This window comes from Mauremys reevesii, linkage group 1, assembly GCF_016161935.1.
Source record: "Mauremys reevesii isolate NIE-2019 linkage group 1, ASM1616193v1, whole genome shotgun sequence".
NCBI classification, from domain to species: domain Eukaryota; kingdom Metazoa; phylum Chordata; order Testudines; family Geoemydidae; genus Mauremys; species Mauremys reevesii.
The window spans coordinates 14,654,275-14,677,056 of NC_052623.1; the positions used below are offsets into that span (position 1 = coordinate 14,654,275).

The 22,782-nt window shown below is 44.0% G+C and overlaps 1 protein-coding gene and 1 long non-coding RNA gene across 9 annotated transcripts in view; one reads left to right on the top strand and one right to left on the bottom strand.

Annotated features, from left to right (window-relative positions):
* LOC120396066 (disintegrin and metalloproteinase domain-containing protein 20-like) overlaps positions 1 to 22,782 on the bottom strand; it is a 139,200-nt gene that overhangs the window by 40,366 nt on the left and 76,052 nt on the right. For 5 of the 6 annotated variants that reach the window (XM_039520961.1, XM_039520959.1, XM_039520958.1 and 2 more), the window contains 2 exons: positions 11,517 to 11,606; positions 7,780 to 7,972 (listed from right to left, as the gene is read on the bottom strand). In XM_039520961.1, the coding sequence (XP_039376895.1) occupies positions 7,780 to 7,972; positions 11,517 to 11,606 (283 nt within the window). The remainder of the gene's footprint in view (positions 1 to 7,779; positions 7,973 to 11,516; positions 11,607 to 22,782) is intronic. The other variant, XM_039520960.1, reaches the window with a different exon arrangement.
* LOC120396068 overlaps positions 12,966 to 22,782 on the top strand; it is a 46,771-nt gene continuing 36,954 nt past the window's right edge. For all 3 annotated transcript variants that reach the window (XR_005592957.1, XR_005592956.1, XR_005592958.1), the window contains exon 1: positions 12,966 to 13,171. This is a non-coding gene — a long non-coding RNA (uncharacterized LOC120396068). The remainder of the gene's footprint in view (positions 13,172 to 22,782) is intronic.

The following is a 22,782-nucleotide window of genomic DNA, read 5'->3' on the forward strand; positions in this document are numbered from 1 at the left end:
AGCCACCTGTGGAACAGGCTGTGACTGCTGAATGTTACAGCTGGGAGGAAGTCTGTATGGGACTTATGGGGCAGTGACAGGAAGCCAGAGCATAGGGCCCCAATGAGAGAAACTGAGCATGGCTTGGAAAACCAGCAAGAGCCTATTCACTTCAATAGGGACTAGACTGGAAAGGGCACCCCAGGCACTAACCTGAAGAACCCTGCTTTTCAATAGGACTGCCCCACAGCCCCAAACAAGAACCCCCTATTATGAACTTTGAACTGTAACTCTTAAGCCTTTATACCTAGCATATTTGCAGACTCTCTCTTCCTTGCAGCCCTAGTGCATTACCCTTTCGCTTAACCATTGGGCTGAGTGATTATTGGGACCTATCAGGGCTATCATCTACAAGGCTTAGCTGCAAAACCACCTACAGGACTTGCTTCAAAGTTGCTGTACACCAGGTATGCTGCTAGTACCTTAGGAATTTAGAGTACTTCAACACAGAGCAGCCCACCGTAACTACACAGATGGTATGGCTATCTCATTTCCTGCAGAAAGGGAGTTTAGATTAGATATTAGGAAAAACTTTCCAACTATAAGGTTAGTTAAGCTATGGAATAGGCTTCCAATGAGGCTTTGGAATCCCCATTGGAGGTTTTTTAAGAACAAGTTGGACAAACACTTGTCAGGGATGGTCTAGGTTTATTTGATCCTGGCTAAGTGCGGGGGCTAGACTGCATGACCTCTCAAGGTCCCTTCCAGCCCTACATTTCTATGATTCTATGATAAAAGCTGTTTTAACTGAGAGTTAAAATAATCATTCTGCTATTGACTCAAATGGAAGCTTCATCAGCTACTGGAGGTTCTATGCTGGATAAGGGTCTTTAACGTGTAGAAAGATTTACTGAACCCTTTCATGAAGGTCTTAACTATGTTGTGTGTGAATACAGACTTGTTATCTATGAGAGAGTGGTATACCAATATAGCTACTAGATGGACATTAACTGCTGATAAAGAAGGTCTAAAAGTTTCAGCTGTAGCAACAAGGAGTCCGGTGGCACCTTAAAGACTAACAGATATATTTGGGCACAAGCTTTCGTGGGTAAAAAACCTCACTTCTTCAGATGCATCTGAAAACTTATGGCCAAATATGTCTGTTAGTCTTTAAGGTGCCACCGGACTCCTTTTGTTTTTGTGGATACAGACTAACACGGCTATCCCCTGATACTTGTCAGCTGCAGCAGTTATTCTAAAATATGATGAACTGGAGCCATTGTTGTAACTACATTACTAGTCTTTATGCAACGACTGAATCTCTTCCATTTGAAGCTATAACACTTAAGCTTGTGATCCACTATGATCCCCAGGGCCCTTTCTTCAGTACCCCCTTCCTAGGCATTTTATGTGTGTGCAATTGATTGCTCCTTCCTAAGTGGAGTACTTTGCATTTGTCCTTATTGAATTTTCATCCTATTTCCTTCAGATCATTTCTCCAGTTTGTCCAGATCATTTTTAAATTTTAATCCTATCCAGCAAAGAACTTGCAACTCCTTCTAGCTTGATGCCATCCACAAACTTTGTAAGTGTACACTCTATGCCAGTATCTAAATAATTGGTGAAGATATTGAACTGAATAGCACCCAGAACTGACCCCTGTGGGACCCCACTTGATATGCCCTTCCAGCTTTACTGTGAACCATTGATAACATATACACAGACACCTTATAGTAGTTCCATCTAGGTTGAATTTCCCTAGTTTGTTTATGAAAAGGCCATGCAAGACAGTATCAAAAGCCTTACTGAACTCAAGATATACATACCACATCTACCACTCCCCCACAGCCAGAATGCTTGTTACTCTGTCAAAGAAAGCTATTGGGTTGGTTTGGCTATTTGTTCTTGACAAATCCATGCTATTACTTATCCCTTTATTATCTTCTAGGTGTTTGCAAACTGATTGCTTGATTAATTGCTTTATTATCTTTCTGGAGACTGAAGTTAAGCTGATTGGTCTGTAATTCCCTGGGTTGTTCTTATTTTCCTCTCTATAGATGGGCACTATATTTGCCCTTTTCCAGTCCTCTGGAATCCCTCCCATCTTCCATGGGTTTTCAAAGATAATCGCTAATAGCTCAGACATTGCCTCTGTCTGCTCCTTTAGTACTCTAGGATGTTTTTCATCAGGCCCCGATGACTTGAAGACATCTAACTTGTCCAAGTAATTTTTAACTTCTTCCTTCCCTATTTTAGTCTCTGATCCTATCTCATTTTCCCTGGTATTCACTATGTTGGACATCCAATCGCTACTAACCTTTCTGGTGAAAACTGAAACAAAAAACGTCATTTAGCACTTCAACCATTTCCACATTTTCTGTTATTGTTTCCCCCTCCCTTCATTGAGTAACAGGCCTATCCTTTACTTGATCTTCCCCTTGCTTCTCACATAGTTGTAGAATGTTTTCCTATTACCCTTTATGTCTCTAGCTAGTTTAGTCTCATTGTGTGTCTTGGCCTTTCTAATATTTCCCTTCATACTTGTGTTCTTTGTTTATATTTATCCTTTGTAATTTGATCTAGTTTCCACTTTTAGTAGGATTCTTTTTTTTTGCATTTCAGATCCTTGAAGATGGCCTAGTTGAGCCAGGGTCAAAGAATTGAGTTTCTTTGGGTCTATTATAAGACAGAGATCTCAGTCCTTCTTTGGGATTAGGAAGTACCTGGAATAAAATGTTTTAACACTGGACTCCCCTGTACTATGATCCCTTCTTCCTGTGGAAAGAGCTTCTGCTCTCAGTAGGTTCACATGAGAGTTGACTCTGAACTGGGATTATGATAAAGGGAGATAATTGAGTTGGATAGTGCATCTGCTGTGTATTATTTCTAATATCCATCTTTCTGGCATTATAGCACTCTAGCTGTCCTGTCAGACATGACATGGCAGTCTTCAAATGGGGTGCACAAGAAAGGTCTCAAAATTGGTCTGCACTTCTCAGGACTCTTATGAAACTTGAGGCCTGGTCCAGATGTTCACCCTGGAGTTTGGTTACTCTTTGCAAAAGATCTTCTGCTTTACTGAGGATGCTGATGATGGTAGCTGTGCTTCTGTGAAAAATAAGACGTCAAAGACAACATTGAGTATGGGTGTGTTGATAGCTGAAGACTGGTACAACAGATGGTCTGGGCTGTGGGTATAATCCCAAAGGTCTGGCTGTAAACCTAGTATCTTTCATTTTCTCAAAGTCCTATTACTATCTTATTACTAAATAATCTCTCTTTCGAAGGGAAGATTCTCCACTCTAGCCTTTGTTTCTGTAGAGTCCAGATGATCTAAGCCACACTTGTCATTTGAGAGTGATGGCAGACGCAACTGCTCTGGCACAAGTGTCAGAGGCATCAAATGCCCTTAAAGCATGTTTTTGTAAGAAGTTGTCCTTTAGAAATGAGGTCATCCGACAACTTTTTTCTGATCTTCAGGAAGGGATTTTGCAAATACCAGAATATCCATACGCTTCACTTCATTATCAGAAGATGTTGAGTGAATCTTACAGCCTTAAGAACTCTTGGCTGCAGCCTCCCCTACAAGTATTTTGGAACTGGGTATATGTGAAAAATGAAGAAAGCCTCATGCAGTAATTCCTGGCATGTAAAATTAAACAAGGTCATAGAGGAGTTTTTAAACTAAGGACGTGGGGGAAAGACATTAGGTGTGGAGGATTATACCATTCAGACAGAGACATCCTTTAGGGGAGGATTTATTAAAAGGGATACTCTATACCCTAGTAAAGAGGAGAGGCTAAAACTGAAGAGAAGCAGTCGAATGAAGAGGAGTCCCGTTCAATTACATCACATGAAGGCAGATAAATAAATACTGACAAATTTTAATAGTGCTTGTATGCAAGTGGAAGAAGTCTAAATACTAAGATGGGTTCATTTGACATCCTAGTATTAAATGAGGATATTGATATAATAGGCATCACAGAATCTTGATGGAATGATAATTAATGGGACATGGTAATACCAGGGTACAAAATACATACGAATGACAGAATAGGTCATGCTGGTGAGAGAACTTCACTACGTGACAAAAGGAATAGAGTCAAATATAGTCAAAACCTTAAAAATAATTAAACAGTACCACAGAATATGTATGAATACAAATTCCATGCTTGAATAAGAGGAGTACAGCAGTAGGCATATGGTACCAACCACCTGACCAAGATGGTGACGATGACTGAAATGCCCAGGTTGATTAGAGAGGCAACAAAAACAGAAACCCAGTAATAATGGGGGATTTCAACTATCCCCATACTGAATGGGAACATGCCACCTCAGGACAGGATGCAGAGATAAAATTTCTCAACACCATTAATGAGCGCTCCTTGGAGCAGGTGGTCCTGGAACCCAAAAGGGGAGACACAATTCTTGATTTAGTGCTAAGTGGTGCATAGGATCTGGTGCAAGAGGTGACTATAGCTAAACTGCTCAGTAATAGCAACCATAATGTAATTCAATTCAATTTAACATCCTTGCAGGGAGGAAAATATCAAAGAAACCTACCATAGCAGTGCTTAACTTCAAAAAGGGGAAATGCGCAAAAATGAGGAAGTTAGTTAAACAGAAATTAAAGGGAACAGTCACAAGAGTGAAGTGCCTGCATGCTTCATGGAAACTTTTCAAAAACACTCCAAAAGAGGATCAAGTTATATATATGTCCCATATTAAGAAAAAAAAAAGAAAAACAGGAAGAGGAGGAAAAATGCCCCAATGGATATAAAGAGTAAAAGAGACTGTTACAGACAAAAAGGCATCCTTTAAACATTGAAAATCAAATCATACTGAGGAAAATAGAAAGGAGAATGAATACTGGCAAGTCAAGTGTAAACGTATAATTGGGCATGTCAAAAAAGAATTTGAAGAGCAACTAGCCAAAGACATGCAAACTAACAGCATATTTTAAAAAAGCATATCAGAAGCAGAATGCACACCTAACAATCAATGGGGCCACTGAACTATCAAGCCACTAAAGGAGCACTTAGGAAGCCAAGGCCTTTGCAGAAAAGCTACATGAATTCTTTGCATTGGTCTTTGGAGCAGAGGATGTGAGGGAGAGCTCCACACCTGAGCCTTTCTTTTCAGGTGACAAATCTGAAGAACTGTTCCACACTGGGGTGTCAGTATAGACAGGTTTTGGACAAATTGATAAATTAAACCATAACAAGTCATTAGGACACATAGTATTCACCCAAGTTCTGAAGGAACTCCAGTATGAAATTGCAGAACTACTAACTGTGGTATGTAAACCATCACTTAAACCAATCCCCGTACCAAATGACTGGCAGATTGCTAACATGATGCTGAGTTTTAAAAAAAGCTCCAGAGGTGATCCTGGCAATTTCAGGCTGGTAAGCATAACTTCAGTAGCAGCCAAATTGGTTGAAACTATAGTAAAGTACAGAATTATCAGAAACATAGAAGAACATGCTATGTTGGGGAAAAGATAACATGGCTTTTCTAAAGGGAAATCATGCATCACCAATGTACTAGAATTCTTTGAGGAGATCAACAAGCAGGTGGACAAGGTGGATTTAGCTCTTGGTTATTATGTCCTGAAATTTCTAAAACTGTCACTTTTATATTTAGCAGTCTGAACAGCTAAGAGGTTTATTTTGGCTTCTCTGGGCAGGCATTCATGGAATTTTTCAAAGAGTGAAGGAAGAGTTCTGGAGACTATCTTCTAGTTTGCCTGGAAGTAGAACTGAACTTCCAGGCAACTATAGGTAAGGGAATCAAGGCCTATCCTGACTGACAGTTCTGGTTTTGCCTTTAGTCTGATCCTAAGAAGAATTCTAAAACAGAATATCTTGAGTACAGTGATTTTTTGAGGAAATGCTCGATCTAGCAAGAGAGTACAGATAATTCCCTGTAATCAGGAGCCGCCTCACAAGAGAACATGAGAGATTATGTTCCTTTCCTGCATTCCTGACAATCAAACAGAAATGAAGTAGTTGAGTCCCATGTCTGTTTCCCCAGATTCTCACAATCATTTGATTCTCCTCAAAAGTTAACTATAGGGATCTGATGCTTGAGAAAACAGCATTCCTCCTCCTCTTTGGAATCTAATCTCCAGAACGGGAAGCACCCATAAACGTAGTAAGAAAAAAAATCTCCAAATTTAAGAATTGCGAGCATTCATCTTTTCTTTGGTGTGTAAAATAGGCAAGGAAATATTCATAACTAGTAACTAGACACTGTGGGTTTGAGTCATTTAATCCCTGAGAACAAGGGTTGTCACCTTTTCATCAGTCTAATATAGTCAATATCTGTTGAGTAAAGTATCTAATTTAAAAAAAAATCAAATGCAGTGTGCTTCAGTACCATAAACTAGTAAAAATAGTGAATGAGCACTGCAAACAACCCAAATACATAGAAACAGGGAATTTTACATCTTTTAGGATATTAACCCTTCATAACAAATGTAATGGTATCAGCACCTGCCTCTCATGAGCACCCCCTCTCTGTTCTGATACATGCCTGCAATCACTTAGTTTTGAACAGGGCAGCACCCATATCTCACAGGCGCTCCCTTTCTGGTTGGGTGTATGCCTGCTTTTCTTTCAGTTCTTACAATGGGGTGGCACCTGCTTCTCATGAATGCCTCCCTGGCTGATGGTTCTTTCAGCAGGTCTTCAGTGACTCAGCCCTTCAGTCAGACACAGTCCCCCATTCCGGGTTATACAATCACCAGTTCTTTTTCACAGCCCTGGTATGTGGACATAGAACCAAGGTTTCCTCTCCAGAAGTACTGCCTTGTTTAAGAGCCCAACAGGGGCTCATCTCAGTACCTTCCATTGGTGTCCTTTCGGCAGCCCTCCCTGGGCTCAGTCTTCAACCAGAACAGCAGGGCCCATCACAGCCCTTCTCCCGTCTGGCTAGATTCTGGGTTTAGTCCCCTGGTGTCAGCCTGCCTGCACTGACCTGTCCATGGTTCTGTTGCTCTTCCAGGCACCCAGTCCTCCCTCTTTGACCTACCAGAAGGAACTGGCTGCTCTGCCTCTGCTGCTTCTGTTTATATGGCCCTTCTGGCCCGATTGGTCACTCCAGCAGCTCCTCTGATTGGCTGACTGGAGGACTTCTCTGCTCTTTTCTGGGGAGGGAAGAGGCAGGGCCACAAGGCCTCCAGCAGGGGGCCTCAGGATCTAGTCCACCCTATCACACCAAAGTAGATATTGAGAATGATTACATTCTTCCTGCATGTCTCAGCACTTTTTCCTTTTTAAAATGCTTCCCATCTCATTAGCTCTCACTTAGCACCTTCTCTAGCCAAAGAAGACACCCATACCACTTAAGAAGGTATTTACCCCAACTTTCCAAACCACCTGTTTCCAAAAGTCAGCTGTCTTGTGTGCTAGGAGCCACTCCAAACCTCTTCTATTGCTTCCTGAGCTGAGGAAGCATGTAGAATCCACCAACAGGGGAAGTGAGACTGTTTAGATATTTCAGTGATTGGTGTTACAGAATAACAATCCTTATCTGTAGGCGTGATATGCAAAATCCACTGATTAGACAGGGGAAGCTCAGGGAGAAGGGCAGATTCCTAGCAGATGTGAGGCAGGATCAACCAAGACTGCAGCCATCCTCAGCTGCCATGCAAACTCTCTCCCCTTTGTGCAGAGCCCCCTGGCCAAAAAAGTCTGTTTGCCCTCTTAGGATTAGGTATCATTTAAGAACTGGCCAATTTCGTAAGAGTTAATTCATGCTGCTATGTGTTTTTCTAAATAATAATGCAGGTCTTGCCTTTGCCAAATATAGCTTTGCACTGTCTCTCATGGTTACGGCATCTCCCTTGGAAACAAGAGTCATTGTCACCGCATGGAGTTCCATCTTGCTTAAATACATCCTCTGGGCACCAGTCTGAAGTCCCATTGCAGTACTCAGGAAGGTCACACTCACCAATACTTTCTCTGCATATTTTTCCTTGTCTATGAAACTGTTAAAATAAGAATACAAGGATCTGGATGTGATTTCTCTCTGGAGGCCTATTTCATGAGCCACCATTTACCTTCTTAAAATATATTTGTTTTAGAAGTCCCGAAACATCTAACAGGTAAGAAAAAACCACCTGCAGTTTCTTTGCCATTTATTTTAACACAGATAAGATAAGAGGAAGATGCAACATAAATACTCCTTGTGCTGTTTATTAAGGAGTGCACTCTAATTCCAATATTTAAAATATTTGTGATTCTTTTCCACTCCCAAATGATGATAAACTTTTCATGCTTTTAATCAATAACCATGAAGAAAGGAAAAATAGTTTTTGCCCATCTACTCATTTTTTTCCTCATGTTGAGTCTGCTGAGACTGGAGCTGGGGACACTTCACCCACAGTGTTCAGAAGCTGGATCTGTCAGTCACTGGGGAGAGGTGGATGGGACCCACCTATCTATATCCTCTCCAGAATGAGCACTTAGTACAAGTGGTATTACTGTAGCACCTAGGAGCCGAAGTCAAGGAAGACCCCATTGTGCTTGGTGCTGTACAAACACAGAACAACAAGACAGTCCCTGCCCCAAAGAGCCAGAACCCAAGTATAAGACAAGAGACAAATGATGGATACAGATAGATGTGGGAGCATACAAGGAAACAGTTTGACAGTATTGGACAGCTAGTTAGGCAGTGGTCTCAGCTCACCAGAAGCCTAACTATTGTCAATTTTTGGTACGCATTAAGGAAAAGGAGAGTTTTGAGATGGGTTTTGGAGGGTAACTGCTTAGTTTTAATCAATGTTTATGGAGAGCTCCTCCCAAACATGAGGGGCAGCATGGGAGAAAGCAAGAAAGTCCTTGTTTGAAAATTTAACAAGTGGGTAATGGAGGCTGGCATCATGAGTAGATTGGAGTTGAGCGTTGAGCGCTCAATAGCAAACAAGAGAGGATATGGTGGGGATTGGCCATGAAGGGCCTTGAAGGTAAAAACAATTAGGTGAAGACAAATGTGATAGACAAGAGGGAGTCAGTGGAGGGAAGCAAAGAGGCAGGTGACATGATCAAAGTGACAGACTAGGAAAACGAAATTTGCAGCAGCACTCTGAAAGAATATGAGTAGGCAAAGATTGCATTTGTCAAGACCAGAGAAACGGATGTTGCAGTAATCAAATTGAGATGATGGAAACACGGATGAGTTTTAGATATGTGATTGGAAAAGAAAGGCCATATCTTAGATATGTTATGCAGAAAGAATTGGCAAGGTTTACAAACTGCCCGGATTTGAGGTCCTAGACAGAGGTCTAAGCCAAAGATGGCACCCAGTTTACAGACCTAAGGGACAGACATGATGGTATTGTCCAGTGATCAAGAAAGGAGGTAGTGGGGAGGGCATGGAGGGGCTGGAGAGAAACAGATGAAGAGTTCTGTTGTAGCTTTGTTGAGCTTGAGCTGATGGCTAGATATCCACAAGGAGAAATCAGAGAGAGAGGCTAACATTTCTGTTTTCTGAAAGAAAGACAGCAAAGTAGATCTGTAAAAATGTGTTTTGTTTTATCTGTGGCCTGAAAGTAGAGTCTGGATGCATCCTCCTATGTTGATTCTAGATGACTCCATGAACCTTTGAGTAAATGCAGCCTTGTGGCAAATATTTCTGAATAACTGGGCACTGGGGGAAAAGGCCTATCCATGTGCCCAACACTACACATCTATCAGAAAATATCCTTTGGAATGTTTCCCCAGTTTTCCTGAGCAACTGGGGTAGAAGGATCGGGTGATGTGATGAAGCTGGATTGCTCTGAGAGGGCTCCTACACATGAATACAGAAGTAAAGGGATGAAAGGATGGTAGAGAAAGATTTTCTCCAATCCCAGGGAGCTTCTCTGCTGAGTTCCATATGTCCTGACCTGTTAAGATACTGATCTATAGGGTGGGCTGAATCTAAGCACTTTCTGCTACTGTACTGTAGACAGTGGCAGCAGATGCCACATTTATTGCATCAGTGATAGCACAAGAACTCTCTGCTATTGACATAGGCTTTTCTAGAGTCTAGAGGAGGTGACTTTATCCTTTATTGCAGAACCCTTAGTTGGGAGCCTGGCTGTCAACTATGTCTTCTCCAGTTGATCTGAGGAATCTCAGAGAGGTCTCCAGAGGGAGCAGAAGAACTTCTTTCCGTCTAAATAAGGATGTCTTGTACTGGGAGATGGAGAGTTGGCTCTCCTTTTCTTCTCAGACTCAGATGACTCTGGAAATAAAGGTGCTCCAGGCTATGCCAGGAAGACGACAAAGGAGAGAGAAATTAGAAGTCCATGTAGGAAGATAATATTGGGGGAAATATCAATTTGGGGATGTTTTGAAGTCACATAGTGTATGTCTACACAGCATTTGGGAGCGAGCCTCCCAGCTAAGGTCCACACACTTGTGCTAGCAGAGCTTGTGCTAGTGCACTATTTTTAGCTGTGTTGATGGTGCTTTGACATTTTGACTCAGGTTGGAACTTGTGCTCTCAAGCCCACTCCACCCACCCCAGGTTTGGAGTCTGAGCTCCAGCCCAAACCGCAACATCAAAGCACTGTCTACACAGCACACTAGAGCACACACTGTTAGCACAAGTCTGATGACCTAGGCTGGGAAGCTCACTCCTAAAAGCTGAGTAAACATTCTGATAAGGCTTGGAGCCATGCACTGCCAACAGAGCCAGAACATTCTGGAGAGGATGTTGATGGGCAGGTTCTTTCACCCTGTCACCAGTTTGTCACTGACAGGTTTAGCTGCTATCTTAGGTGAGTGCCATAACTGTCAGGTTACAGAATCATTCTCAAGCTTTCCCTGGCCCAATGACTATTCAGTCATGCATAATGATAATGGATAGTTATTGGGCCTAGGAAGGAATGTGAGACTGATTCTCTAGGCTGGTAGTTTGGGCATTTACCTAGAATGTAGGGGACCCAAGTTCAAGTCCCTACTCCAATGACTACTTAATTATTTATTAAAACTGGAACAGCTTCCACAGGTGACACTGAGAAACACTGACACCCCATATCCCAGTGGCTAGGGCACTCTCCTGTAATATAGGAAACCCAAGTTTAAGTCTCTTCTCCACATCAGCCAAAGGCAGGGAATTGTATATCAGCTTCCCACATCCTAGGAGAAGATCCTAGCCATTGGGCTAATAGTTATAAGGGAGCCCTACCCCCAGAATTTTTGCAAATTTTTCCTCCTTTGCTTTTGTCAAAATGCTTAAAGTCAAAACAAAAACATTTGATTTGAATATCATTGAAACATTTCGATATTTTGATTTGGTCAAAATCATTCAGTGAACTCTACATGAAGTAGCGAATAGTTTTGGGTTAGGGGTTAGGCAACTATTTCTCTAAAAACAAGTTGCCCAGCTATAATCCCAACACATCTACATGGGATTAGCAGATCTAATACTTGAGAAGGAAACTGTGAAAATGAATAGCATTGCCACTGGTGTTAACTTTAAAAGAAAGTCATTAAACATTCAGTTTACCATAAAATACAAAACCTATTATATGTTTTTCTTACCTGACAGTTTTTGCAGCAAAGTCCAGAAATACAGCCAGCACCTGGTTTTATTGTACAATTGGATAGGCAACAACCACTCCGTAGGCACACCTTCAAGTACAAAATGAATGGCACCTCACCTTAAAAATCTGGCGTGGGACTCTTCTGTAATAACACAGCTCTTACCACTTATTGTTTGATTTCAAAGGGTAACAAAACCCAGTGAATTTGAGAGGCAAACTCCCATTTCTCAAAATAGTTATATGCCCTGTTTTGGCGGGACAGTCCCTTTTCTAAGCCCTGTCCCAGCTAACTCAACCTTTTTTGGCAAAAGTGGGCATTTTCCCCATTTGCTCTTGCCAACAAACAGGACAAATGCCCTCTTTTGTCAAAAAAGTGGGGTGCAGAGGAATGTACAGGAGTGTGAGGTGTGTGATCCCCCAGCCGGGAGGGGGAGGGGGGGCAGGGAGCGAGCAGCAAAGCCCCAGCCAGCCCAGCCCTCATGGGCAGGGCAGGGCAGGGTCCAGATGAGCCAGCAGGGGCCAGTGTGGTGCGGGGGAGAGGCGCTCGCGGATAGCCCAACATGGTGTCCCATTTTCCCTTTGGGAACCATAGCATTTTTATAAAGTATTATTATTATTATTTGCTATTTCTGCTGCACAAAGAATCCAAAGAGAATGCTAGCAAGAGAGGAAGGATGGTCCAGCAGCCTGGGACAAAGGCCACTGGGTTCAATTCCCTGCTCTGCTGGAGCGTGGACAAGTCACTAAGTTTTTCTCTTCCTCAGTTCCCTATCTGTAAAAATGGGGCAATAGAGAAATACTATCTCACAGGTGTGTTGTGAGTACAAATACATTAAAAAGATGGAGAGGTGCTAGTTATTACAGTGACACAGGTCACATAAGTACCACGGATATATGTAATATTTCTAATGATTTTAAGATAAAATAAAACTATTTAATTTTGTTTTCACGTAACGTAAACTTTTAAATGTAGATTCACCAATACACTAGAGTAGCACAAAGAAACCAAAGTGTAATTGTTACTCTGACACAACACTGAATTTGTAATTCACTCACTGGCTTGCAGGGTTGTGTTGGTGAGACTGGTACTATGTGATATTAGGTGTAGGGATAGCATAGTCCCTGAGTCCCAGTGTCTCCATGCTCTAAGGGCACCCCCTGTACTTCTGCCTTAGTTCTCCTGGCTCTGTTGCCAAAATGGGAGTGGTGCCAAGGCAACCTTTCAAGGTGGGGAGCCTTTTAAGCACAGATGTCCAAGCTAGTATGCAGCCACATCTTTAAAGAGCCGTGAATTTGGCCAAGAAAGCTACATGTGTACAGTCACTCCTCATACCAGAGTCATTATAACCAATAGAATTGTGGCAGGCAAATTAGCTGCAGACAATGGGTGGTAATTTGTTGAGTTAGCACTGATGTCACACTGACCCCAGTGAAGTTACCCAAGCTGTTGAACCACGGGAGGGGTTGATCAAGGTGACAGTTGGAAAGTGGATCTTGAAAGAGGGAGATCTGGTAACTGTGACAGGACAGTCACAGGTTAGACTTGCCTACAGAATGGGCTAAGTGAGGAAATGTTAGTAGAGCTCTGAGAAGGGAACCTGAAGAGGCTGAAGAAAGCTGAGCTTGATGTCCCTAGCCCCAGAAGCTTCCCATGTAAGCAGATTATGGTGTATGATAGTGTAAGACCTGGTCTACACTAAAAAGTTGGGTTGACCCAGCTAAGTCACTCAAGTGTGTGAAAAATCCACACCCCTGTGTGACATATTTAAGCTGAAATCATCCCTGGTGTATACAACACCATGATGTAGACAGAACTGCAGTGCTGTATATGTGGCACCCTTGAATTTCAAGTATAGACAAGCCCTAAATGATTTAGGCTTTGAAATGATGCTATATAATAATTACCACAAACAAGAGTGTATCTCTTGGTTTTCCAATTCCCAGGAAGAAAAGACTAAACCCTTTTAACTCTAAGTCTAAAAGAACCAAGAAGAGAATAGCACCAGATAGAGAGGATATATGTCAGCTGTTCACCAAAGGGGAAATAAGTCCTCAAAGAAAGTTAAAGTTTATAAATTGTTACAATGACCAGTTATATGAAATTGTTTAAGAAAAGACGTAAGATGGAGATAGAGTGAATTAAATTAAACCAAGAGGGTTTTACTGATACCACTGACCAATGCAGGCCACAGAAAGGAACTCAGAAGGGCACTGCAACCTCCACATGCTCTGGCTAAATCCTGAACCCCAGCTTGGATGTGATACTTCATCTTTCTTCACTCCCACCCCTAATCTTCCCCAGTTTGTCCTCTTCCTTTCCCACCTTGTTTCTTCTCTTTTCCATTGCTCTTCTTTTTCCTTCTGTCTAATAACAGCCTGGCTTAGCTGGCCAAGACTATATATTTTGCAACATAGCTGTAAACCTATAAGCAGAAAGGCAGCTAAAAACAATGCCCTAAATAGCCCAATGTTGGTACAAGTTTGTCAGGTCTCAGAGTGGCTGATAAGACCGTGTGCTGTGCCTGTATTTCTCCAATAATAAGGTTGTAAGAAAGAGTCAGCACAAGAAATAGAAGTTGCAATTTCTATCTTTGCTGTTCTTTTCTATCTCGTTTTGTATGATTGCCTTGGTTAGTCATGATTGGACTTCAAGAAAAAATGCTAAAATAACAGTTCCGGCCCATTTCAACTGACCTTCCTATTTGACACCATCTAAAGAATAGTTATTACCATCTTTGACACCATCTAAAACACTGCCAAATGAGGTTTTTTTCCTTCTAAAATCTCTGTCCAGTTAAGGAAAAAGAATAAGGGATATTGTTAAAATAAAAGCCTTATTTAAGACCTTACATTTCAAAAGCTTGAACTGTTTTTCCTTTTCTTCTGCATCTTTAACAATAGGTTAAATGGATTTGGGGTGCTTGCCACGATAATAAGTAGGTTGTGGTGTCTGTATACCAAACCTTGTTTAACACTGGTTAATGTTGGACAGTGACTGGGTTATGTTAACAACTTTGACTCTTTGGACTCATATATTCCATCTAAATTAGTACAACACATCTAATATGGGGGTGCTGGCAATGACTACATAATTTAGGTTGAGTTCCACTTTGCACTTAAAGCCAGAATTCAACCTCTTTGCTGTGGTATTCAGAGTAGTTATAAGGAGCTGGACATGGATTGTAAGATGAGTGTGTGAACAATATCTCAGTCAGAAACAGAAAGATTTCTGGGTGGACAAGCATATCACGAGGCAGTCCTGAAGTACCATGGTTTGCTGAAATTAGGGGAAGTATAGTTTGGTTCAGAGAAACCAGATCAGCAGGCAGGGGAACAAGATTCAAGAGCTCACCAGGTTCACAATTGCAGAGTGGATTCCCTTTGGCTGAGTCCAGCAGCAAGTTCTACAGGCCTTACTCTTGTCAACTGCTCCTTTGGGAACCACTCCACTCTGACAATGTAACTGTACTGGTTGCTCATATTCACTGATGTAGACTCTTGGGTGAAGAGTTTCACTCATGATATAAGGGACCTTCTCAAATCAGGATTGACTTTCATTGGGAGGCCCAGTGCCCTATGATCAGAATAATAGTCATTTGCATCAGAAGAGAGGGTTGCTTACCTTGTGCAGTTATTGAGGTTCTTTGAGATGTGTGTCCCTGGGAGTGCTCCACTTCAATGGCGCTGGAACGCACTGACATCTGATCAGAGATTTATGGTAGCAGTATCCACGGGGGTTGCGAGTACGCAGTAGGCGTCTCAGTGCCATTGGTGCCGCATCTAGTGCATGCACTACCTGAACCGTGCAGTTCCTTCTCTACCGCAGAATCCTTACTGCAAACTCCAAAGTAGAGAGGAGGAGGGTGGGTAGTGGAGCACCCATAGGGACACACATCTTGAAGAACCTCAGTTATAGCACAAGCTGAGTAACCCTCTCCTCCTTTGAGTGCTGTTCCTGTTGGTGCTCCACTTCAGGTGATTGTAGAGCAGTGCCCCTCAGAAGGCAAGAAGGACTTCTGGTTCATTTGAATCATAGAGGTGAGTACGGTTAGGCCAACTATGGCATCAGCTCTGGAGTCTTGAGTGATTGCATAGTGCTCAATGAATGTGTGGACAGAAGCCTAAGTGGCCACCCTACAAATCTCTAATATCAGAACACTGTTGAGGAATACTATTGAGGTAGAAACTGATCATATGGATTGCTCTCTGATGTGCGTATGGGGGTTCATGTTCAGAATACGATAGCAATGTTGAATGCACATGGAAATCCATTTAGACAGTCTCTGAGTGGATATTGCACAGCCTTTCAGACACTCGGTAGTGGAAACGAAAAGTCTAGGAGATTTCCAGAAAGATTTGGTCTTTTACAGGTAAAATGATAACGCATGCCTGGCATCCAATGAATGGAAGCCAGGCTCTGTTGGAATCCCATGAGGCTTGCGACAGAATGTAGGAAGATGGATTGGATGGTTCACACGAAAGCAAGATGTTACCTTTGGTAAGAAGTTTGGGTGTGGACGTAGCATGATTTTGTCTTTGAAGAATATTGTGTAGGGAGGATTGGCCATGACAGCCCCTATCTCACTCACCCATCTGGCAGATGTAATAGGAACCAAAAAGGCCACTTCCATGGATAAATGTAGAAGGAAACAGGTGGCTAATGGTTCAAATGACAGTCTTGTGAGGCACTTCAATACCAGATTGAGGTCCCAGGCTGAAGTAGGTTGGCGAATTTCTGGGTAAATGTTCTGGAGACCCGTGAGGAAGTGTTTAGTAATGGAGTGTGCGAAGATCGAGGTCCCATCAATCTCATGATGGAATGCTGAAATGACCGCGAAATAGACTTTGATTGAGCTCATTGCTAAACCCAAATGTTTCAGCTCCAATAGGTATTCCGACACTAATGGTAGTAGCGCTATGGATGCCATCACATATTTTTCTTCACACCAGGCAGAGAATCTCTTCCATGTTTGAAGGAAGTTATTATACATGGTCACTTTCCTGCTGTTTAGTAATGTGTGTTTAACTTGTTCCAAGCAGGCTAGTTTGCCACAATCAAACCATACAGGAGCCACGCTTGAAGGTAGAGTTTCTCCAGATTCGAGTGAGTGAAGAGTGCAACCATTATTCTGAGACAGCTATGAGTTGATCCTCATTTACAATGGCCTGAAATAGTGATTTTTTTCTCCTTGGGGAGCTCCACCATGAATGAGCTAAGTTTGCCATAGTTATCATAATCATATTTAGCCAACAAGAGCTAATAGTTGGTTACTTGCAATTGAAATGTCGCCGAGGAGTAAGCTTTTAGCCTGAAGAGATCAAGCCTCTTGTGTTCCTTATCTTGTTCAGTTGATCGAAACTGTTGTTGTTTGCCATGTTGATTATCTGGGTTCATAGAATCATAGAATCTCAGGGTTGGAAGGGACCTCAGGAGGTCATCTAGTCCAACCCCCTGCTCAAAGCAGGACCAAACCCAACTAAATCATCCCAGCCAGGGCTTTGTCAAGCCTGCCCTTAAAAACCTCCAAGGAAGGAGATTCCACCACCTCCCTAGGTAACCCATTCCAGTGCTTCACCACCCTCCTAGTGAAAAAGTTTTTCCTAATGTCCAACCTAAACCTCCCCCTCTGCAACTTGAGACCATTACTCCTTGTTCTGTCATCTTCTACCACTGAGAACAGTCTAGATCCATCCTAGGTCCTTTTCTGCAGAACTGCTGCCCAGCCATTCGGTCCCTAGTCTGTAGCAGTGCATGGGATTCTTTCGTCCTAAGTGCAGGACTCTGCACTTGTCCTTGTTGAACCTCATCATATTTCTTTTGGCCCAATCCTCTAATTTGTCAAGGTCCCTCTGTATCCTATCCCTACCCTCCAGCATATCAACCACTCCTCCCAGTTTAGTGTCATCTGCAAACTTGCTGAGGGTGCAGTCCACACCATCCTCCAGATTGTTAATGAAGATATTGAACAAAACCGGCCCCAGCACCGACCCTTGGGGCACTCCACTTGATACCGGCTGCCAACTAGACACAGAACCATTTATCACTACCCGTTGAGCCCGACCATCTAGCCAGTTTTCTATCCACCTTACCGTCCATTCATCCAGCCCATACTTCTTTAACTTGCTGGCAAGAATACTGTGGGAGACTGTATCAAAAGCTTTGCTAAAGTCCAGAAATAGCACATCCACTGCTTTCCCCTCATCCACAGAGCCGGTTATCTCCTCATAGAAGGCAATTAGGTTAGTCAGGCATGACTTGCCCTTGGTGAATCCATGCTGACTGTTCCTGATCACTTTCCCCTCCTTTAAGTGGTTCAAAATTGATTCCTTGAGGACCTGCTCCATGATTTTTCCAGGGACTGAGGTGAGACTGACTGGCCTGTAGTTCCCTGGATCTTCCTTCTTCCCTTTTTTAAAGATGGGCACTACATTAGCTTTTTTCCAGTCATCCGGGACCTCCCCCGATCGCCATGATTTTTCAAAGATAATGGCCAATGGCTCTGCAATCTCATCGGCCAACTTCTTTAGCACCCTCGGATGCAGTGCATCCGGCCCCATGGACTTGTGCTCGTCCAGCTTTTCTAAATAGTCCCGAACTACTTCTTTCTCCACAGAGAGCTGGTCACCTCCTCCCCATACCGTGCTGCAGAGTGCAGCTGTCTGGGAGCTGACCTTGTCTATGAAGACAGAGGCAAAAAAAAGCATTGAGTACACTAGCTTTCTCCACATCCTCTGTCACTAGGTTCCCTCCCTCATTCAGCAAGGGGCCCACACTTTCCTTGACTTTCTTCTTGTTGCTAACATACCTGAAGAAACCCTTCTTGTTACTCCTAACATCTCCGGCTAGCTGCAACTCCAAGTGTGATTTGGCCTTCCTAATTTCACTCCTGCATGCCTGAGCAATACTTTTATATTCCTCCCTGGTTATTTGTCCAATCTTCCACTTCTTGTAAGCTGTTTTTTTGTGTTTAAGACGAGCAAGGATTTCACTGTTAAGCCAAGCTGGTCGCCTGCCATATTTACTTTTCTTCCTACACATTGGGATGGTTTGTTCCTGCAACCTTAATAAGGATTCTTTAAAATACAGCCAGCTTTCCTCGATTCCTTTCCCCGTCATGTTATTCTCCCAGGGGCCCTTGCCCATCAGTTCCCTGAGGGAGTCAAAGTCTGCTTTTCTGAAGTCCAGGGTCTCTGTTCTACTGCTCTCCTTTCTTCCTTGTGTCAGGATCCTGAACTCGACCATCTCATGGTCACTGCCTCCCAGGTTCCCATCCACTATTGCTTCCTCTACTATTTCTTCCCTGTTTGTGAGCAGCAGGTCAAGAAGAGCTTTTCCCCTAGTTGGTTCCTCCAGCACTTGCACCAGGAAATTGTCCCCTACACTTTCCAGAAACTTCCTGGATTGTCTGTGCACTGCTGTATTGCTCTCCCAGCAGATATCGGGGTGATTAAAGTCACCCATGAGAACCAGGGCCTGTGATCTAGCAACTTCTGTTAGTTGCTGGAAGAAAGCCTCGTCCACCTCATCCCCCTGGTCTGGTGGTCTGTAGCAGACTCCCACCACGACATTACCCTTGTTGTTCATACTTCTAAATTTAATCCAGAGACTCTCAGGTTTTTCTGCAGTTTCATACTGGAGCTCTGAGCAGTCATACTGCTCTCTTACATACAACGCAACTCCCCCACCTTTTCTGCCCTGCCTATCCTTCCTGAACAGTTTATATCCATCCATGACAGTACTCCAGTCATGTGAGTTATCCCACCAAGTCTCTGTTATTCCAATTACATCATAATTCCTTGATTGTGCCAGGACTTCTAGTTCTCCCTGCTTGTTCCCCAGGCTTCTTGCATTTGTGTATAGGCATGTAAGATAACTCACTGATCGTCCTGCTGTCCCAGTATGGGGCAGGAGCCCTCCCCTCTTGCACTCACCTACTTGCGCTTTCTCCCGATATCCCACTTCCCCACTTACCTCGGGGCTTTGGTCTCCTTCCCCCGGTGAACCTAGTTTAAAGCCCTCCTCACTAGGTTAGCCAGCCTGCTTGCAAAGATGCTCTTCCCAAGGAGTTGGGAGGTGGGTGTGAGAAGAGGAAGTCCACCCCTTTGGTGGGGATGAATACTTCTTATCCGTCCTTTTGCATGTTGGCGGAATTGAGGCTGGTGTCTGCCAGATTGTCTCTGCTGGTTTCAAAATCACATCATTGATGGGCAGAGTGCTTTTGCAAGCAGATGAAGGTTGTAGAATTTGTTTCAGCTTGTGCTGGTTTGTCTTCAACAGGATGTCCTGGCTTTGGGCGACCCACTTAAACAGTTCCTGGAACTGTTTGAAGTCATCCACCAAGATAGGCAGTGGTGGCATAATTGCCTCATCTCAGGAGAAGGAAGAATTGTGAGCTGGAGATGTCATTGCCCGATCTGTGCCTGTTTCTGTGTTATCCCCAACATCCTGAGCCTCCGTTGTCCACAGGATGGGAGATGTGGGATTAAATGTCAGCTTGCCTCTAATGAGCCGTGGGTGGCCTGGTGATGTTCGTCCATCGTTGTCGATGAAGACCTCAACAACTCATTCTTTCGATAACCGGACTCTGTGCGTCCGAAGATGACTGATCAGTCCGATTCGGGCATGGAACGTCCTGTCACACGTTGGGCAGACATGTGATGGCACTGTCGATGATGTGCGGGCAGCTCTGGACTTGCGCAGCTCACGCTTTCTTTCAGCCTCAGCAGTACGCCTCGCCTCAGAGGTATTACTGCCTATGTGAATGAGGCTGCGCCATGCTGGACGGTTCAGTGCGAGGGTTTCCCATGTGGCGGTGTTAATCTCAAACGACTTCAGAGAGGTCTTCAGCGTGTCTTTGAACCGCTTCTTTTGTGCTCCATGGGAGCGCTTTCCCTGGGCGAGTTCTCCGTAGAAGAGCTGTTTAGGAATGCACTCGTCTGACATTCTCACGACATGTCCAGCCCATCTGGTCTGGGCTCTCATCAGCAGTGTGTGAACTGACGGCAGACTGGCTCTGATAAGGACTTCAGTATCGGGCACTTTGTCCTGCCATCTGATTTTTTGAAGCTTTCGCAGTCAGGAAGTGTGGAAGTGATTGAGCCTTCGTGCATGACTCCGATAGACAGTCCACGTCTCGCAGGCGTACAGCAGAGTTGGAAGCACCACTGCTCGGTAGACCTTCAGCCTCGTTGGTAGGCTGATCCCTCGACGTTCCCAGACGTTGGAGCGCAATCGGCCAAATGCAGAGCTGGCTTTAGCAACTTTGCACTTTACTTCTTCATCGATTGACACTGCTTGAGAAAGGGTACTGCCCAGGTACGTGAAGTGGTCCACTGCCTGAAGTCTCTGTCCATTTACAGTGATGGACGGTTCTGAGTACAGAGTGTGGGGAGCTGGCTAGTGCATGACCTCAGTCTTCTTGATGTTAATGGTGAACATCAAGCTGTTGCATGCAGATGAAAACTTGTCCATACTGGCTTGCATTTATGGCTCTGTACTAGCATTCAGAGCACAATCATCGGCAAAGAGAAAGTCTCAAAGTACAGTTTCCTTCACCTTGGTGATGGCACGCAGTCGCCTCAGATTGAATAGTTTCCCATCGATTCTGTACTTCAGGCCTACTCCTTCAGTGCAGTGTTGAAAGGCATCAGTCAGAGTGGCAGAGAATATCATGCTAAACAAAGTGGGTGCTAAAACACACCCTTGCTTGATGCCGTTGGTGACTGGGATGTTTCACCGTTATCCAGGACACGAGCCATCATACCGTGATGAAATTGACGTACCATTTGTATGAATCGGTCTGGACAGCCGAATTTCGACATGATCCTCCACAGGCCCTGGCGACTGACAGAGTCGAACGCTTTCGTGAGGTCCACAAAAGTTGTGTAGAGTTCACGGTTCTGCTCTTGACATTTCTCCTGTAGCTGACGCGCAGCGAAGATCATGTCAATAGCCCCACGCCCCTTGCGGAAGCCGCACTGTGATTCTGGCAGTAAGCCCTGCTCCAGGTGAGTGATCAGTCGGTTCAACAAAACCCGTGCAAGAACTTTCCCCACTGTAGAGAGCAGCGAGATTCCACGGTGATTGTCGCATACCTGGCGATTGCCCTTCCTCTTATAGAGGTGCACAATGGACGCGTCTCTAAATTTCTGTGGAATGGATCCCTGCTTCCAGAAGGACTGAAACAGTTCAGTGAGTTTCCGTAGCAGCACTGATCCACCGACTTTGTAAACCTCTGCTGGTATGGCATCTGACCCTGGGGATTTGCCACTTGACAGCTGGTTGATGGCTTTCTTCACTTCGTCCTCTTCTGGTGAAGCATCCATGGAGTCATTGACTGCAACCTGGGGCATCTTGTCGATGGCCTCATCATTGATGACTGAAGGGCAGTTGAGAACTGCTTCAAAATGTTCAGCCCATCTCTGGAAAATCTGCGTCTTCTCTGTAAGGAGCACAGTGCCATCAGAGTTCAGGAGGGGAAAGCTCCCAGAAGCCTGTGGACCATAGAGCGTGTTGAGGGCTTCATAGAACTGCTTATAGTCGTTCCTGTCCGCGTACACCTGTATTTCATCTGCTTTGGCGCTCAGCCACAAGTCCCGCATTTTGCGCAGTCGGTTCTGTACTGTTCTGCGAGCGTTGATAAAGGTAGTCTTCTTTGCCGCTGAGGATGGATTGTTCTGATATGCGCGATGCAGGTGGTGCTTCTCAGCAAGTAAGGCCTGGATTTCTGCATCATTTTCATCAAACCAGTCTTGCCGCCTGCGTGTGGAGGGCCCCAAAACCTTCGATGCAGTTGTATGGACAGTGTTGCAGAATCGCTCCCAGTCTCTCTCAGCGTCATTCTCAATACGAAGATCAGCAAGCTCGTTCTCTAGGTCTTCTGCTAGATTTTCAGTGATGCAGCTATTCTTCAGCTTCGACACGTTGATCCTTTTGAGAGCCTTACAGCCTTGTGGTCGTCTCTTCGGCATGATATGGAGCTTCATTTTAGATACTATGAGCCTGTGATCCGTCCAGCAGTCAGCGCTGCACATAGCTTTTGTAACCCTGACATCTTGTCTGTCCCTTCTCCTGATGATGACATAGTCAATCAGATGCCAGTGCTTGGAACGGGGATGCATCCACGAAGTCCTGTTACGGGTAGAGAGGCGGAAAACCGTATTGGTGATCAGAAGGTCATGTGCTGCACAAGTTTCCAGCAGTAACAGACCATTGCTGTTACACTTTCCCACTCCATTTTTCCCGATGACTCCTTCCCAGGCTG